General features: G+C 40.4%; 1 protein-coding gene across 1 annotated transcript in view; it reads left to right on the forward strand.

Moving 5' to 3' along the window:
- Window positions 1-10,922, forward strand: part of LOC143302280 (TLC domain-containing protein 2-like) — a 14,534-nt gene extending 3,612 nt beyond the window's left edge. Inside the window, exons 3-4 of the mRNA XM_076616880.1 lie at window positions 2,726-2,808; window positions 6,081-10,922. Coding sequence (XP_076472995.1) covers window positions 2,726-2,808; window positions 6,081-6,596 — 599 coding nt within the window. The 3' untranslated portion in view covers window positions 6,597-10,922. The remainder of the gene's footprint in view (window positions 1-2,725; window positions 2,809-6,080) is intronic.
- Window positions 10,923-15,000: the final 4,078 nt, after the last annotated feature.

A 15,000-nucleotide genomic window follows, 5' to 3' on the forward strand; every position in this document is an offset into this window, starting at 1 on the left:
TGTGTGTGTGTGTGTGTCACTGTGTGTGTTTGTGTGTGTGTGTGTGTGTATCACTCTGTGTGGGGGGGGATTGGGGGGGGGGGGGGCACTTGGTGTGACCCTGTGTGTGTGTATGTGTGCGTGTCGTGGGGTGTGACTGTGTGTGTGCTTGTGTATGTGACTCTGTGTGTGTGTGTGTGTGTCACTGGGTGTGACTCTGTATGTGCTTGTGTGTGTGTGTGTGTGTGTGTGTGTGTGTGTGTGTGTGACACTTTGCCTGTTAATGTGTGTTTAGTGTCCTTTCAGGTGATGTGCATGCATGGATATATTGACATTACATCCATTTAATTTTGTATACATCTGATGTGTGCTTTTGGGTGATGTGCATGCATGGATATAGACAATACATACATTTTGTACATATTTAGTAATTTACATACACATATGTAGACGTTTGTTTGATAGGTTTTGCACACTGAACGTTTTTCACAATGGACACTATAAATAATGAAAAAGTTAAAAGCTGAGTCCTGCACAGGAACAACAGTCTGTCAAGAGTGTGCACCAAATGGATAGATCTCTGTTTAACTCACTCAGTACGGCCAGTCCTCTCTTCTCCTCTACACAGACCCCTCGGATGTCCAGTGGGTGTCTGAATGACCCAACCTTTAGCTTCCGTCGTCAGAATTGTGGTATTCTTTGTCAACATTCACCTCTTCAGTATAAGAGCCTTCCGCTTGCAATATTTTGATGACGGTAATTGGGGTGAAACGCTGTTAACGTCGTCTCTTTCACCGTTCGTATGGAGAGAGTTAACTTTAAGGATCACTGTTGATAGTATCAGAGAACAGAACTAGTTATTTTATTCACATTTTGAATTCATGGTGGTATCAGAGAATGACTTTACAGATTTATAATTGCATTAATTTATTTTACATTCCAAATTCCTGGTGGTATCAGTATTATGACATAACAGACTTGTGCTAATTTATTCACATTCTAAATTGCTGGCAGTATCACAGAATGCCTTTGCAGTCTTGTACTTATTTAAATTCACCTTTTGAATTCCTGGCAGTCTGCACAGAGACAGAATAGGTGTAAGGGATGAGTGGGGGTCTCAGGGTGGGGAGGGGGGAGCGGGTGGGGGGGGGATCATAATTATGACCAGAAAGGTGATTAGAATAGGGTGTGTTATACTTATAGGGGAGGAGGGAAGTTAGGAGGTGGAGAGGGTGGGGGAAGGGAAGTGTGTGTGTGTGAGGGGTGGGAGGGAAAGTGAAGGGAGAGAGAGAGAGAGAGAATGGGTGGAGAAAAATCACTTATGGACAACTTTAAGGAGAGAGAGCAAATATAGATATATCGAGAGAAAGTGTGTGTGTGTGTGTGTGTGCGCGCGCGTTCATGCGTCTGTGTGTCTGTGTGTGTGTCCTTTCTTTACAATTGCATAATCAGTTTCCAGTCTTTTCCCGAAGTACTGTATAGGAGTAATGACATGAAATTTTGAATTGAAAGAAAAAAAAAAGAGAGATGCATTCCTTTACAGTCGTTGTTGCTGTTGCAGAGGATTTTCTGTACATGATATTTTAATTTTGGACACAAAAGAAAAGCACCTTTAGCTTAAAACCATTGTATTTTGTGCAGGGTACCCATACTTAATGTATACTTATGTCTTTTTAGTTCTTGACTTTTTGGACACAAGCGACAAGTGCCTTTACTTACAACCAACATTTGGTTTAATGTGTGCGGAGTATATTTTCTGTATGACCTTTTTTGGATGCAAAAGATCAGTGCCTTTGGTTTACATTACAAGTCATGTTGTTACTGACTGTTGTTTGCAGGGTATTTTCTGTGTGACTTTTTGGACGCAAAAGATCAATACCTTTAGTTTACATTACAAGTTATGTTATTCCCCACTGTTGTGTGCAGGGTATTTTCTGTGTGACTTTTTGGACGCAAAAGATCAATACCTTTAGTTTACATTACAAGTTATGTTATTCCCGACTGTTGTGTGCAGGGTATTTTCTGTATGACTTTTTTTGCACACAAAAGATCAGTAGCTTAACATTATCACTTACGTTGTGTTTGACAGTTGTTTGCAGGGTATTTTCTGTGTGACTTCTTGGATGCAAAAGATCAGTACCTTAACATAACGTGGAGTGATGGCCTAGAGGTAACGTGTCCGCCTAGGAAGTGAGAGAATCTGAGTGCTTTGGTTCGAATCACGGCTCAGTCGCCAGTATTTTCTCCCCCTCCACTAGACCTTGAGTAGTGGTCTAGACGCTAGTCATTTGGATGAGATGATAAACCGAGGTCCCATGTGCAGCATGCACTTAACGCACGTAAGAGAACCATGGCAACAAAAGGGTTGTCCCTGGCAAAATTCTGTAGAAAAATCAACCTTGATAGGAAAAACAAATAAAACTGTATGACATTTGGACACAAAAGATCAGTACCTTAACATAACAAATTGTGTTTGTTGTTTGCACTTTTTGGACACAAAAGATCAGTACCTTAACATAACAAATTGTGTGTGTTGTTTGCACTTTTTGGACAGAAAAGATCAGTACCTTAACATAACAAATTGTGTGTGTTGTTTGCACTTTTTGGACAGAAAAGATCAGTACCTTAACATAACAAATTGTGTGTGTTGTTTGCACTTTTTGGACGCAAAAGATCAGTACCTTGTGTGTGTTGTTTGCACTTTTTGGATGCAAAAGATCAGTACCTTTGTGTGTGTTGTTTGCAGGATATTTCCTGTATGACTTCTTGGACCTGGTGCTGAACGGCAAAATGTTTGCCATGTGGGAGGTGCAGCTCCACCATATTGCTGTAAGTCATAGATCATCTGTAACTTCTGGATCCCCACCCACCTTCCTCCCCGACCCCTCAATGCTCCCCTGCCCGACCATGGCCCCCTCCCCTAAACCCCCCCCCTCCCTCTACACACACACACACACACACAAAGTGTGACTGACAGGTTGTGTCACTGCTGTTGGCAACAACAGATGGGGTTGGTGAAGTTTTTCCACAGCCTTATGAAAGTGCTGTTGTTGTCACCTTTTCTTTTCTTCTGTTTCTCTTTCCGCGGTTTTCTCAGGCGAAAGGAGAAGTGACGGACAGGCTGTGTGCAGCACGCAGTTGTTGGCAACAACAGGTGGGCTCGATGTTCTTAGAAGCTGGTGCAAGTACAGTGCTGTTCTTGTCACAGCTGTTTTTTTTTTTTTTTGTTTTGGTTTTTCTTTCTCAGCTGTCTGAAATAAAGTGTAAAGCCACAGGCAAGGTGCGGTGATGAATATCACAGGTGGGGGTAACATTTTTCTGCAGCCTAATGCGAGCACTACTCTTATCAGGTTTTTTCTTTCTTTCTTCCTAGCTAGCTGTCTGAAGTAAAAGGTGAAGTAACACGCAGATTGTGTTGTGTTGCTCTTGTTGCAACATCAGGTGTGGGATGATGATGTTCTTTTACAACTTGGCGTGCTGCAAGCAAGTGGTGGTGGGCCTACACTGACATGTATACGCATGCAAAGGGGAGAGTGACAGACCGGCTGTGTCACTGTTGTTTGCAACAGATGGGGGGTGAGGGGGTGGGGGGGGGGGGGCATTTCTTGCCGGTAGGGATGACGTTCTTCTAATCTACAAACCTTGTGCACTGCGAGTGGGTGAGCTTCACACACGCACACATACACACACGTTCTCACACACATACACTCACACTCATTATTTCTGTTGTTGTTGCTGTTGTTGTTTTCGAAAGAATTTTTGTGTGTTTCTTGTTATTGTTTATTTCTATATTATCCTTTCCAGACCCCCCATTTCCCCATTTCTTCCCCCACCACCCCCTTTTTAAAAAAAATTTTCTCTTTTTTTTTTCTGAGGGCAGAGTGTAAAAAAGCTGTATAGGCTTATTCTTTTACCCTCAGTAAAGATCATTTTGACTTGACTTGACTTGACTTGACTCATGCTCTTACTCTCACTCACTCTGAATGGTAAAGTGATAGAAGGGTTTGTCACTGTTACTGGCAACAAGAGGTAGGAGTGATGTTCTTTGACAACCTAGTGAAAGACTTACTATTCTTGTCACTTCTTCTTCTTCTTCTGCGTTCACTCGTATGCACATGAGTGGGCTTTTACATGTATGACCATTTTTACCCCACCATGTAGGCAGCCATACTCTGTTTTCGGGGGTGTGCATGCTGGGTATGTTCTTGTTTCCATAACCCACCGAACGCTGACATAGATTACAGGATCTTTAACGTGCGTATTTGATCTTCTGCTTGCATATACACACGAAGGGGGTTCAGGCACTAGCAGGTCTGCACATATGTTGACCTGGGAGATCGTAAAAATCTCCACCCTTTACCCACCAGGCGCCGTCACCGTGATTCGAACCCAGGACCCTCAGGTTGACAGTCCAACGCTTTAACCACTCGGCTATTGCGCCCGTCCTATTCTTGTCACGGTTGTTTTGTTGTTTTTTTTTCCCTTTCCCAGCATTCTACTAGGAGGAATAGTGAGAGGCAGGTTGTATCACACCAATCTCTAAAGGCTTCAGTCACCAGCAAGTTGTGGTGCTGAACTTTGCAGGTAGAGGTGATGTACTTCTACAACAACCTGGCACACTGCGATTGGGTGGGCGTCACACACACAGACATACGCACACACACACACATGCACACTCACACTCTCACTCACTCGTTCACTCACCCACTAACTCTAAAGGAAAATAATAACGATAATGATAATGAATATCTGAACGCCCTATCTCCGGAGAGCCCAGAGTGTTTACCAATACAAAGTGTAAACGGTAAAGTGAGAGAAGGGTTTGTCACTGTTGTTGGAGTGGTGCACTGATGTTCTTTGACAACCTGGTGAAAGAAAGTAATATTATTGTCACAATGTTTACCTGGTGAAAGTACTATTCTTGTCACAGTGTTTACCTGGTGAAAGTACTATTCTTGTCACAATGTTTACCTGGTGAAAGGACTATTCTTGTCACAATGTACTATTCTTGTCACAATGTACTGTTCTTGTTACAATGTTTACCTGGTTGAAAGTACTATTCTTGTCACAGTGTTTACCTGGTGAAAGTACCATTCTTGTCACAATGTTTACCTGGTGAAAGTACTATTCTTGTGACAGTGTTTACCTGGTGAAAGTACTATTCTTGTGACAGTGTTTACCTGGTGAAAGTGCTATTCTTGTGACAGTGTTTACCTGGTGAAAGTACTATTCTTGTGACAGTGTTTACCTGGTGAAAGTACCATTCTTGTCACAATGTTTACCTGGTGAAAGTACTATTCTTGTCACAATGTTTACCTGGTGAAAGTAATATTATTGTCACAGTGTTTACCTGGTGAAAGTACTATTCTTGTCACAGTGTTTACCTGGTGAAAGTACTATTCTTGTCACAATGTTTACCTGGTGAAAGTACTATTCTTGTGACAGTGTTTACCTGGTGAAAGTACTATTCTTGTGACAGTGTTTACCTGGTGAAAGTACCATTCTTGTCACAATGTTTACCTGGTGAAAGTACTATTCTTGTCACAATGTTTACCTGGTGAAAGTAATATTATTGTCACAGTGTTTACCTGGTGAAAGTACTATTCTTGTCACAGTGTTTACCTGGTGAAAGTACTATTCTTGTCACAATGTTTACCTGGTGAAAGGACTATTCTTGTCACAATGTACTATTCTTGTCACAATGTACTGTTCTTGTTACAATGTTTACCTGGTTGAAAGTACTATTCTTGTCACAGTGTTTACCTGGTGAAAGTACCATTCTTGTCACAATGTTTACCTGGTGAAAGTACTATTCTTGTGACAGTGTTTACCTGGTGAAAGTACTATTCTTGTGACAGTGTTTACCTGGTGAAAGTACCATTCTTGTACTATTCTTGTGACAGTGTTTACCTGGTGAAAGTACCATTCTTGTCACAATTTTAACCTGATTAAAGTACTATTTTTGTCACAGTCCCCCCCCAAACCCCCACTCCCCCACTCCCCAGCTTTCTAAAGAAAATGGAATGGTGAGAGGCAGGTTGTGTCATCACACACATATAAAAGTTATGGTCACAGGCAAGTTGTTTTGCTGAACGTTGCAGGTGGGGGTGATGTTCTTCTACAACCTGGTGCGCTGCGAGTGGGTGGGCTTCAACGTGGTGGCCCTGCTGGTGGAGGTCAACTCCTTCTTCCTGCACCAGCGCAAGCTGCTGCAGATGCTGGGCGTCCCCTACGACTCGCGGCTGTACCGCGTCACCGTCTTCCTCAACCTGTCCACCTTCGTTGTGTTCCGTGGCCTCCCTCTGGCGGCCATCCTGTGGGGCATGTGGGCGCTCTACCACCAGGTGGCGTTCTACTACTACATCTGCCTGACGGGGTCCATGTTCGTCATGGTCGTCATGAACCCCATCCTCTTCGTGCGGCTGCTTCGGAGCGATTATCTGCGGGACCCGTCTTCCTCCTCGAGCAGGCGCCACAACCAGAAGAAGGCTCTCCCCATCCGCTGTGACAAGCTGGGCGTGAATGGCATCCTCGTCAATGGCAACAACAACAACAACAACAACAACAACAGCAAGAAGTATCCGGGAAGGGTGGTGGACCATTCGAAGCAGAGCTGACGGTGGATGGAATTGGGACGGTCTGTGTTTTGTTCAATGTTTGCGTTTTCTGTTGTGCACACGCTGTGAAGGTTTATTTGCGGAGATGGAGGGTGTTTCTTCTCTCTTTTTTAACAAGATGTTTTTTATCACTGTTTATGGGCCCAGAATATTGGCCCTTAAAAAAAAAAAAGAAGAAAGAATGTTATGAGCAAGGACGAGTATTGCTTTGTTCCAATGATTCTTCTGTTTTTGAGGCTTGGTTCAGGCTTTAATTTATGCAGGTCTTCCGCTACCTTTTAGGGCAGTGTGTACCACGTTGATATTTTGATGCAGTTGGCTTTTGCTAATGTAACGGGCATTTCTCTTTAAAAATGCTAAAGTCTGTGTTGATCAAAAGGAGTGATAATAACGTCTGAATGTGTTTCAGTGTAACAAATGCTTTTTCTTGTTTTTATTTGTATTGCACTAATTCCATATGTATTTTTATACAATCTTTGTAAGTAGCTGCATGTCAGCCAAGTCCAAAGTTACATGTGTGCAAGTATTATAATACTCTTATAGTTTACAAAGGCATGCATCCTGTTTCTGTCTCATGTGTACCTACCCAGTATTCAACTTCTTTGTGTGCCTATGATGTGCTGAATGTTTGATGTATTCACATTATTCTTGTGCCTATGATTGTATGAGAAAGATGTAAAACTAAAAGATTGATGACGAGTGAAATTGTAAGATGGTGCGTTCTATACACTTAAACGTATCAGAGCTCTTGTCTCATTTTTAACAGTGTGAGCTCTTATCTTATTTTTTAGGGTTGATGTCCCATTTACAACATACTAATACATGACCACATTTAATTTTCACAGCAGTTTGTTTTAAAACTGTTATTGCTTTTAGAACATCATTTGGCCAAGATACTTTGAATGATCATAATGCAAACATCCAGCTATGTTTTTACCAGTTTCTGGTCATCATGAATACATGTGTATTTTAATCATCAGTATGACGTTAAAAATTTGAACTCTGGAGTCAAGAGAAAATTGACTGAAACTTCATTCACTCATGAATGGAAGTCCATTGCGAACAATGAAGATGCAAGTGACTCCGTAGAGAAAATAATGGATTCACTGAATCCTGCATAAAAAAAGGGGCAAATGGAAGCTGTGGGTTGCCTGAGGGTTGTCTGAGGGTTGCCTAAGGGTTGTCTGATGGTTGCCTGTGGGTTGTCTGAGCACTAAGACCCCTCCACCTCCACGCTCCCCCCCTGGCCCCCCCTCCCCCTTTCTCAATCCAGCCGCTGCCATCAGGAGGAATGAAGGGCTGCATGTCCTGACCACCCACGACTGATCTGCAGCAGCTGTGGAAAAGAGAATGGGGGTTCTTCATCACTAAACCGCCACCAACCGCGGCTTCATGTTGGATTTTGTTTGGTTTTGTTTACTTCCCCAGCCTTTGTCATTTCATTAAAAAAAAACCCAAAAAACCATGAAAGTGTGTCCTGGACCAGATTTTATTATCAGTTCTTTCTGCCTGGAAGATTAGTAAAAGTAGTTGTGTTTGTACTTGTAGTAGATTTTTATTACTTTTATTATCATTACTATTGTTATCATTGATAATACTGATATTACTGTTTACCTATCTTTTACTATTATTAATTGATAATATTAATTTTTCATTTAAAAGAGTGTACATAAAAGAGAAATAATCAGTAGCCCTGTTTAAAACAGTTCCATAAGATGAAACCTCTTAGCCAGTTGGTAGAATGTTCACTCTGGCTCATGCACAAATGTCATTGCATTTCTCTAAGTCCATACTTTTTTTTTTTTTTTTTTTTTTTTTTTTTTGCATTGATTGATGTTCATTATTTGATAAATCTGATATAGATGTATGGGGTTGGATGAATGGTTCTCTATGTACATTATGACAACTTATTGTGATGGCTAGGGTTAAGATATTAATTATTATTATACATGTTTTTGTTATACGGTATATAATGGAGTTGAATCTCTTCCACATATGATGGCTTTTTTTCTGTTAGAATGATATTATTTTGGTTTCCTTTTCCCTTTGTGCGGGGCTCAGTGAGTTAAGTGTATCATCAGTGCTTTTAGAATCTAAACTACTGTACGTATGTATGTGTATGAAAGACTGCCATATTTTGCGACTTTATCTGAATGAACTTGTTGGAACACAAACGTGGTAAGTAACTATGACGATTGTCTTCCATCCATTTTTGAAAGTCTTGTGTGTGTGTGTGTGTGTGAGAGAGAGAGAGAGAGAGAGAGGGAGAGGATCATAGTTGAGTATACAAATATATGTGTGCTTTTTTTTACATTACATGTATATCCATTTTGAAAGACAGGTTATTTTGTTTTTAAATCAATGTGTGTGTGTGTGTGTGTGTGTGTGTGTGTGTGCTTGTGCGTATGTGTTTGTGAGAGAGAGAGAGGGAGAGGATCATAGTTGAGTGTACAAATATATGTGTGCTTTTTTTTTACATTACATGTATATCCATTTTGAAAGACAGGTTATTTTGTTTTCAAATCAATGCAAACTGAAACTGAAAGAGCTGCTCCAGTGTGTGTGATGAATCATATGCCAACTGAGAGGAGTGTTCTGTGATGTTATGAAAGGATGTAGGTTTCATTGCCTGACCTGCGCTTGTCGTTGTCAGTTGATGTGTCAGGAAAAACTAGTTATTCTTCCCTTCTTTAACCCTTCTTCCTCCATAACACCCCACTCTTCCCCCCCCCCCGCCCCCCCTCCCTTTTTTTTATCAAATTTTTTGCCAAGTGCTGTGAAAATGTATTTCGTTTGATAAAGACTGTGCAATGTATTTTCATATTGTAAAGAATACTGCCCGTTAACTCTTTCAACTCCAGAATATGCCCGTTAACTCTTTCAACTCCAGAATATGCCCGTTAACTCTTTCAACTCCAGAACGCCCGTTAACTCTTTCAACTCCAGAATATGCCCGTTAACTGTTTCAACTCCAGAATGACCGCTAACTGTTTCAACTCCAGAATGACTGTTAACTGTTTCAACTCCAGAATGACGGTTAACTGTTTCAGCTCCAGAATGACCGTTAACTGTTTCAACTCCAGAATGACCGCTAACTGTTTCAACTCCAGAATGACTGTTTCAACTCCAGAATGACCGTTAACTGTTTCAACTCCAGAATGACCGCTAACTGTTTCAACTCCAGAATGACTGTTTCAACTCCAGAATGACCGTTAACTGTTTCAACTCCAGAATGACCGCTAACTGTTTCAACTCCAGAATGACTGTTTCAACTCCAGAATGACTGTTTCAACTCCAGAATGACCGTTAACTGTTTCAACTCCAGAATGACCGCTAACTGTTTCAACTCCAGAATGACGGTTAACTGTTTCAACTCCAGAATGACTGTTTCAACTCCAGAATGACTGTTTCAACTCCAGAATGACCGCTAACTGTTTCAACTCCAGAATGACCGCTAACTGTTTCAACTCCAGAATGACTGTTTCAACTCCAGAATGACTGTTAACTGTTTCAACTCCAGAATGACCGCTAACTGTTTCAACTCCAGAATGACTGTTTCAACTCCAGAATGACTGTTAACTGTTTCAACTCCAGAATGACCGTTAACTGTTTCAACTCCAGAATGACTGTTTCAACTCCACAATGACTGTTAACTGTTTCAACTCCAGAATGACCGTTAACTGTTTCAACTCCAGAATGACTGTTAACTGTTTCAACTCCAGAATGACCGCTAACTGTTTCAACTCCAGAATGACCGTTAACTCTTTCAACTCCAGAATGCCCGTTAACTCTTTCAGCTCCAACACTGCTGTTTGGCTAACAGCTCATGATTCCTGATATTCTGAAAAGTCTTTCACAAAAATGAAAATGCTGAAGACGAGGGGACAGGGTTAGCTTGATTCATCACATCATAGTTACGTTGTCATACATGGGTACAGACAGTTGCTTATGATGTTTTTTGCTCATGGTTACTTTGTCTTCCCCATGGTTACTTTGTCTTCCCATGGTTACTTTGTCTTCCCATGGTTACTTTGGTTACTTTGTCTTCCCATGGTTACTTTGTCTTCCCATGGTTACTTTGTCTTCCCATGGTTACTTTGTCTTCCCATGGTTACTTTGTCTTCCCATGGTTACTTTGTCTTCCCATGGTTACCTTGTCTTCCCATGGTTACTTTGTCTTGCCATGGTTACCTTGTCTTCACATGGTTACTTTGTCTTCCCATGGTTACTTTGTCTTCCCATGGTTACCTTGTCTTCCCATGGTTACTTTGTCTTCCCATGGTTACCTTGTCTTCCCATGGTTACTTTGACTTCCTATGGTTACCTTGTCTTCCTATGGTTACTTTGTCTTCCCATGGTTACTTTGTCTTCCCATGGTTACTTTGTCTTCCCCATGGTTACTTTGTCTTCCCCATGGTTACTTTGTCTTCCCATGGTTACTTTGTCTTCCCATGGTTACTTTGTCTTCCCCATGGTTACTTTGTCTTCCCATGGTTACTTTGTCTTCACCAGTAGTGACGTTGTGTTAGTGAAATGTGGTATTTGTGTAAGCTGAGCCAAGGCAGTGACTGTCATTAGATCTGAAACAGAAAGAGTTAGTGGGTTAGGCTCCTTAGAGAGACACAGAGAAAGATTACAGAGACCTTGCAAACTTGTTTTCAGATTAAATAATAATGATTATTATTATGAGAGAGAGAGAGAGAACTCAGAACTAAACTATTTTTTATATTTAAGGATTGATGAGAGAGAGACAAAGAGAAATATGACGACAGGGGAATGGAAGAGATGGTTAAATTATTGTAATGAAGTTGAGAGAAAATGTGCTCAGAATAATCATGATGATGATAAAGGATGAGAGAGAGATAACGATAACGATAACGATTTTTTATTCAGACAAAGGCCAAAGCCCCTTAAAGAAAGATAAATAAGATTTTACATGACACACTATGCATCTTCAACACAAACCAACCAAAAAATATCTAACACAGATGTTCAACAACATTCACGTGGTAACTATTCTCAATCTCTTCAATGCCTCATATATATAAATGGCCAAGTTACACAGAGTAGACTCACGTCTTGACATCTTGATGACATGAGCAAATTAAATCTAAAGTTAGATGGATCTTTATAATACTTTGGTTGGATTAGTTTTTGTCTGAGGTCACTCAAGGCAGGGCAACATAACACAAAATGTAGCTCGTCTTCCTTACCCAGATTACATAAATGACAAGTAAACACCAATTCCCTTAAATTTCCATATCTAAAGCAATGAGTAGCTATATCAGAAACACCAAATCTAAATTTTGTCAATGCACATTTTATAAATCTGTTCAATACCAACTCAATGTATGGTTCTATGCCATGCGATGTCTTGAAGAGTTTAAACTGTGCAAATCTATCACTGTTTTATGGATGAGAGAGAGAGAGAGAGAGAGAGATTTTCATAATTGAATGGGTTCATTCTATATAGGTGTTTTTATTGAATGATTCTTTGGAGGTGATTTTGAATGATGTCATTCTTTGGGGCTTAGATTTGATTGAGATTTCCTCACTTTATACACCCATTTTTGTTTATGATTATTCACCTGAGCTGCTGTTTTCAGTGCTGTAATTGATAATGATTAATACATAATTGAAAGAACTGATTGATATGATAACAGTCATCACTATCAAACAAAATATCACAGCGATCATGTTTAATTGGATTGAAAATTCATGTTTGAGGAATGCTCTGCGAATATACTAGTCCCTGCCTCTGTTATGAACTGACTGTGATTCAGTCTGTTCTAAGAACATGACAACTGTGCAGTCTTTTAACAGATCTCTGCACTTATATCAATTTACTCTTGATTGTGATTGCATCTGCTCTGGTCATAAATCTTGTATATGAAACTCATGCTGCTACTACTACAACTACTGCTACTGATAATGATGATGATAATGGTAACGTTGATTATAATGATGATAATGTAGTAGCAGTATTAGTAATAATCATGATAATAATACCTGGTGCATTTATGGCTTGCTTCAAAGCTCCCAAAGCACTTTGATCTAACATGTCTGACAGGCACAGAGCACACAGGAACACAAACACATGCATTCATGCATACAGGCAGACACACGTACACATGCGTGCATGCAAACACTTAAAACATGCATTTTTGGAAGAGAATGGATGTGGATTCATTGAGGTTGTGGAAACAGAACAAAGTGCCTTAATATATTATGTAAAGACTGCCTGAAAAGGATTAATATATATATATATTTATTTATTTATTTATAGATTTGTTCTAAAGGATGTCATTCAGGGACTGTGAAGGAATGGAAAATGCACTGAATTCCAAATTTGTACAGCTGAAGACACCAACACTCAGATTATAGTACAGAGATACGAGATAAGATTACAGTTTGACCAACAGCCGCCGAGTGAGAGCTGAGCTGTATGATCAATGGTTTCCCAATTGCAATTGGGGGTTGGGGGGGTGGGGGTGGGGGCGGGATGGCCTTTGGGAACCATCCCAACGCCGACTGTCCTAAACCCACTTGTCCGAGAGGGGTGTTGTTGCTATTCTGTATGTCATCTCTCATTTTATTTCTTCAAGACACAACCATTTATGTGTTTTCCATTAACTGTTCATGTTAAAAAAAAAGAAAAAGAAAAGTGGACCACGCTCTCCACTGTGATTTCAGACACTTGAATTTGGTGTTTATATTGTGCAAAGTTTGTGTCGTACTCACAAAGTGTGCGCAAGTTAATGCTTCTGTTCATTATTGCTCGCTTGAAGGTCTTTATCCGTTCTTTATTTATTTATTTATTTATTTTTTTTAATCCTTTTGTAATTTCATTTATTTATTTAGTTGTTAGCAGATGTGTAGCTTACAGTTTATATATGGAACAGTGTGTGTTCATTTCTTTCGTTTTGTTTGTAGCGGATGTGGTGTTGCTTATTATAATCTATATCTATGGATCAGTCCAAAAGCTTTGACAACTCCCTGAAACTGAAGCTGTTTGGAATGGATTACTTTGGATGTTTGGTCTCATTTGACTTAATTAAAATTGGGTCAGGCATCTGCTTTGGAAAAAAAAAACCCAAACACCAGAAACGGACCAGTCTGCTTGTTTTGATGCCTCCTTAAAACTGAAATTGAAACTTATGTTGATGCCACCAGTATGACTTGTCAGAGATCACCATCCCAGAAAATCTTGAGTGGGTGGTCTGGACGTTAGTCTTGCAGACGAAATGATATGTAAAAGAAACTTACGGCAGCAAAACAGTTGTCTCCAGAAAAGTTTTGAAAAAAAAAATCCACTTTGATAGTAAAACAAATACACTTCCTGCAGACAGGAATGAAGAAGAAGAAAAAGAAAAAAGTGTGGCACTCGCTGCATTGGTGCAACACTCTTTCCCAGGGAGAGCGGCTTGAATTTCACACAGAGAAATCTAGCTGTGACAATAAGATAAGATAAGATAAGAATAACTTTATTATCTCCAACTGGAGAAATTTGGTTAGGTGCATTATCACAACACAGACAAATAAACAACATGGAGACCAGGGTGCCAGTTGCATTGCTTGGACGGAAGAGCCTAGTATGGTTGTAACCCGCTACTAACTGTGTGTCGTATGGAACTGACCAATGGCGTAGTTCGGTCAACGTAGGCATTTAGTCACGTGTAACTGTCAAAAAGTTAAAACCAAGCAATACAACTGGCACCAGAACTGTATAAAACAACGACAGCTATGAGGAATGTAACGAAGAGACAAATGTAAAAATATCACATGCACCGTTTCATACATTCATTCCACACATTGCAGGTAATATTTTAAATGAAAAAACAAAGAATTAATAAACATTATTTGGAATATAATCATGAGCATAACCTACTATATTGCACGTTGATTATACTGATAAGAATAACTTACGTCTAATAAGTAATGCAATGCAACAGAAAACAATACAAATACAATGACCGCATAGTGACGGGCGCATTAGCCGAGTGGTTAAAGCGTTGGACTGTCAATCTGAGGGTCCGGGGTTCGAATCACGGTGACGGCGCTTGGTGGGTAAAGGGTGGAGATTTTTACGATCTCACAGGTCAACATATGTGCAGACCTGCTAGTGCCTGAACCCCCTTCGTGTGTATATGCAAGCAGATCAAATACGCACGTTAAAGATCATGTAATCCATGTCAGCGTTCGGTGGGTTATGGAAACAAGAACATACACAGCATATACCCCCCCGAAAACGGAGTATGGCTGCCTACATGGCGGGGTAAAAACGGTCATACACGTAAAAGCCCACTCGTGTGCATACGAGTGAACGCAGAAGAAGAAGAAGAAGACCGCATAGTAAGGTGGGGCAAGCAGTAATGGTAGGGTTTTGTGTTTGTTTTTGGTTTGG

This window comes from Babylonia areolata, chromosome 29 (genome assembly GCF_041734735.1).
Source record: "Babylonia areolata isolate BAREFJ2019XMU chromosome 29, ASM4173473v1, whole genome shotgun sequence".
NCBI classification, from domain to species: Eukaryota; Metazoa; Mollusca; class Gastropoda; order Neogastropoda; family Buccinidae; genus Babylonia; species Babylonia areolata.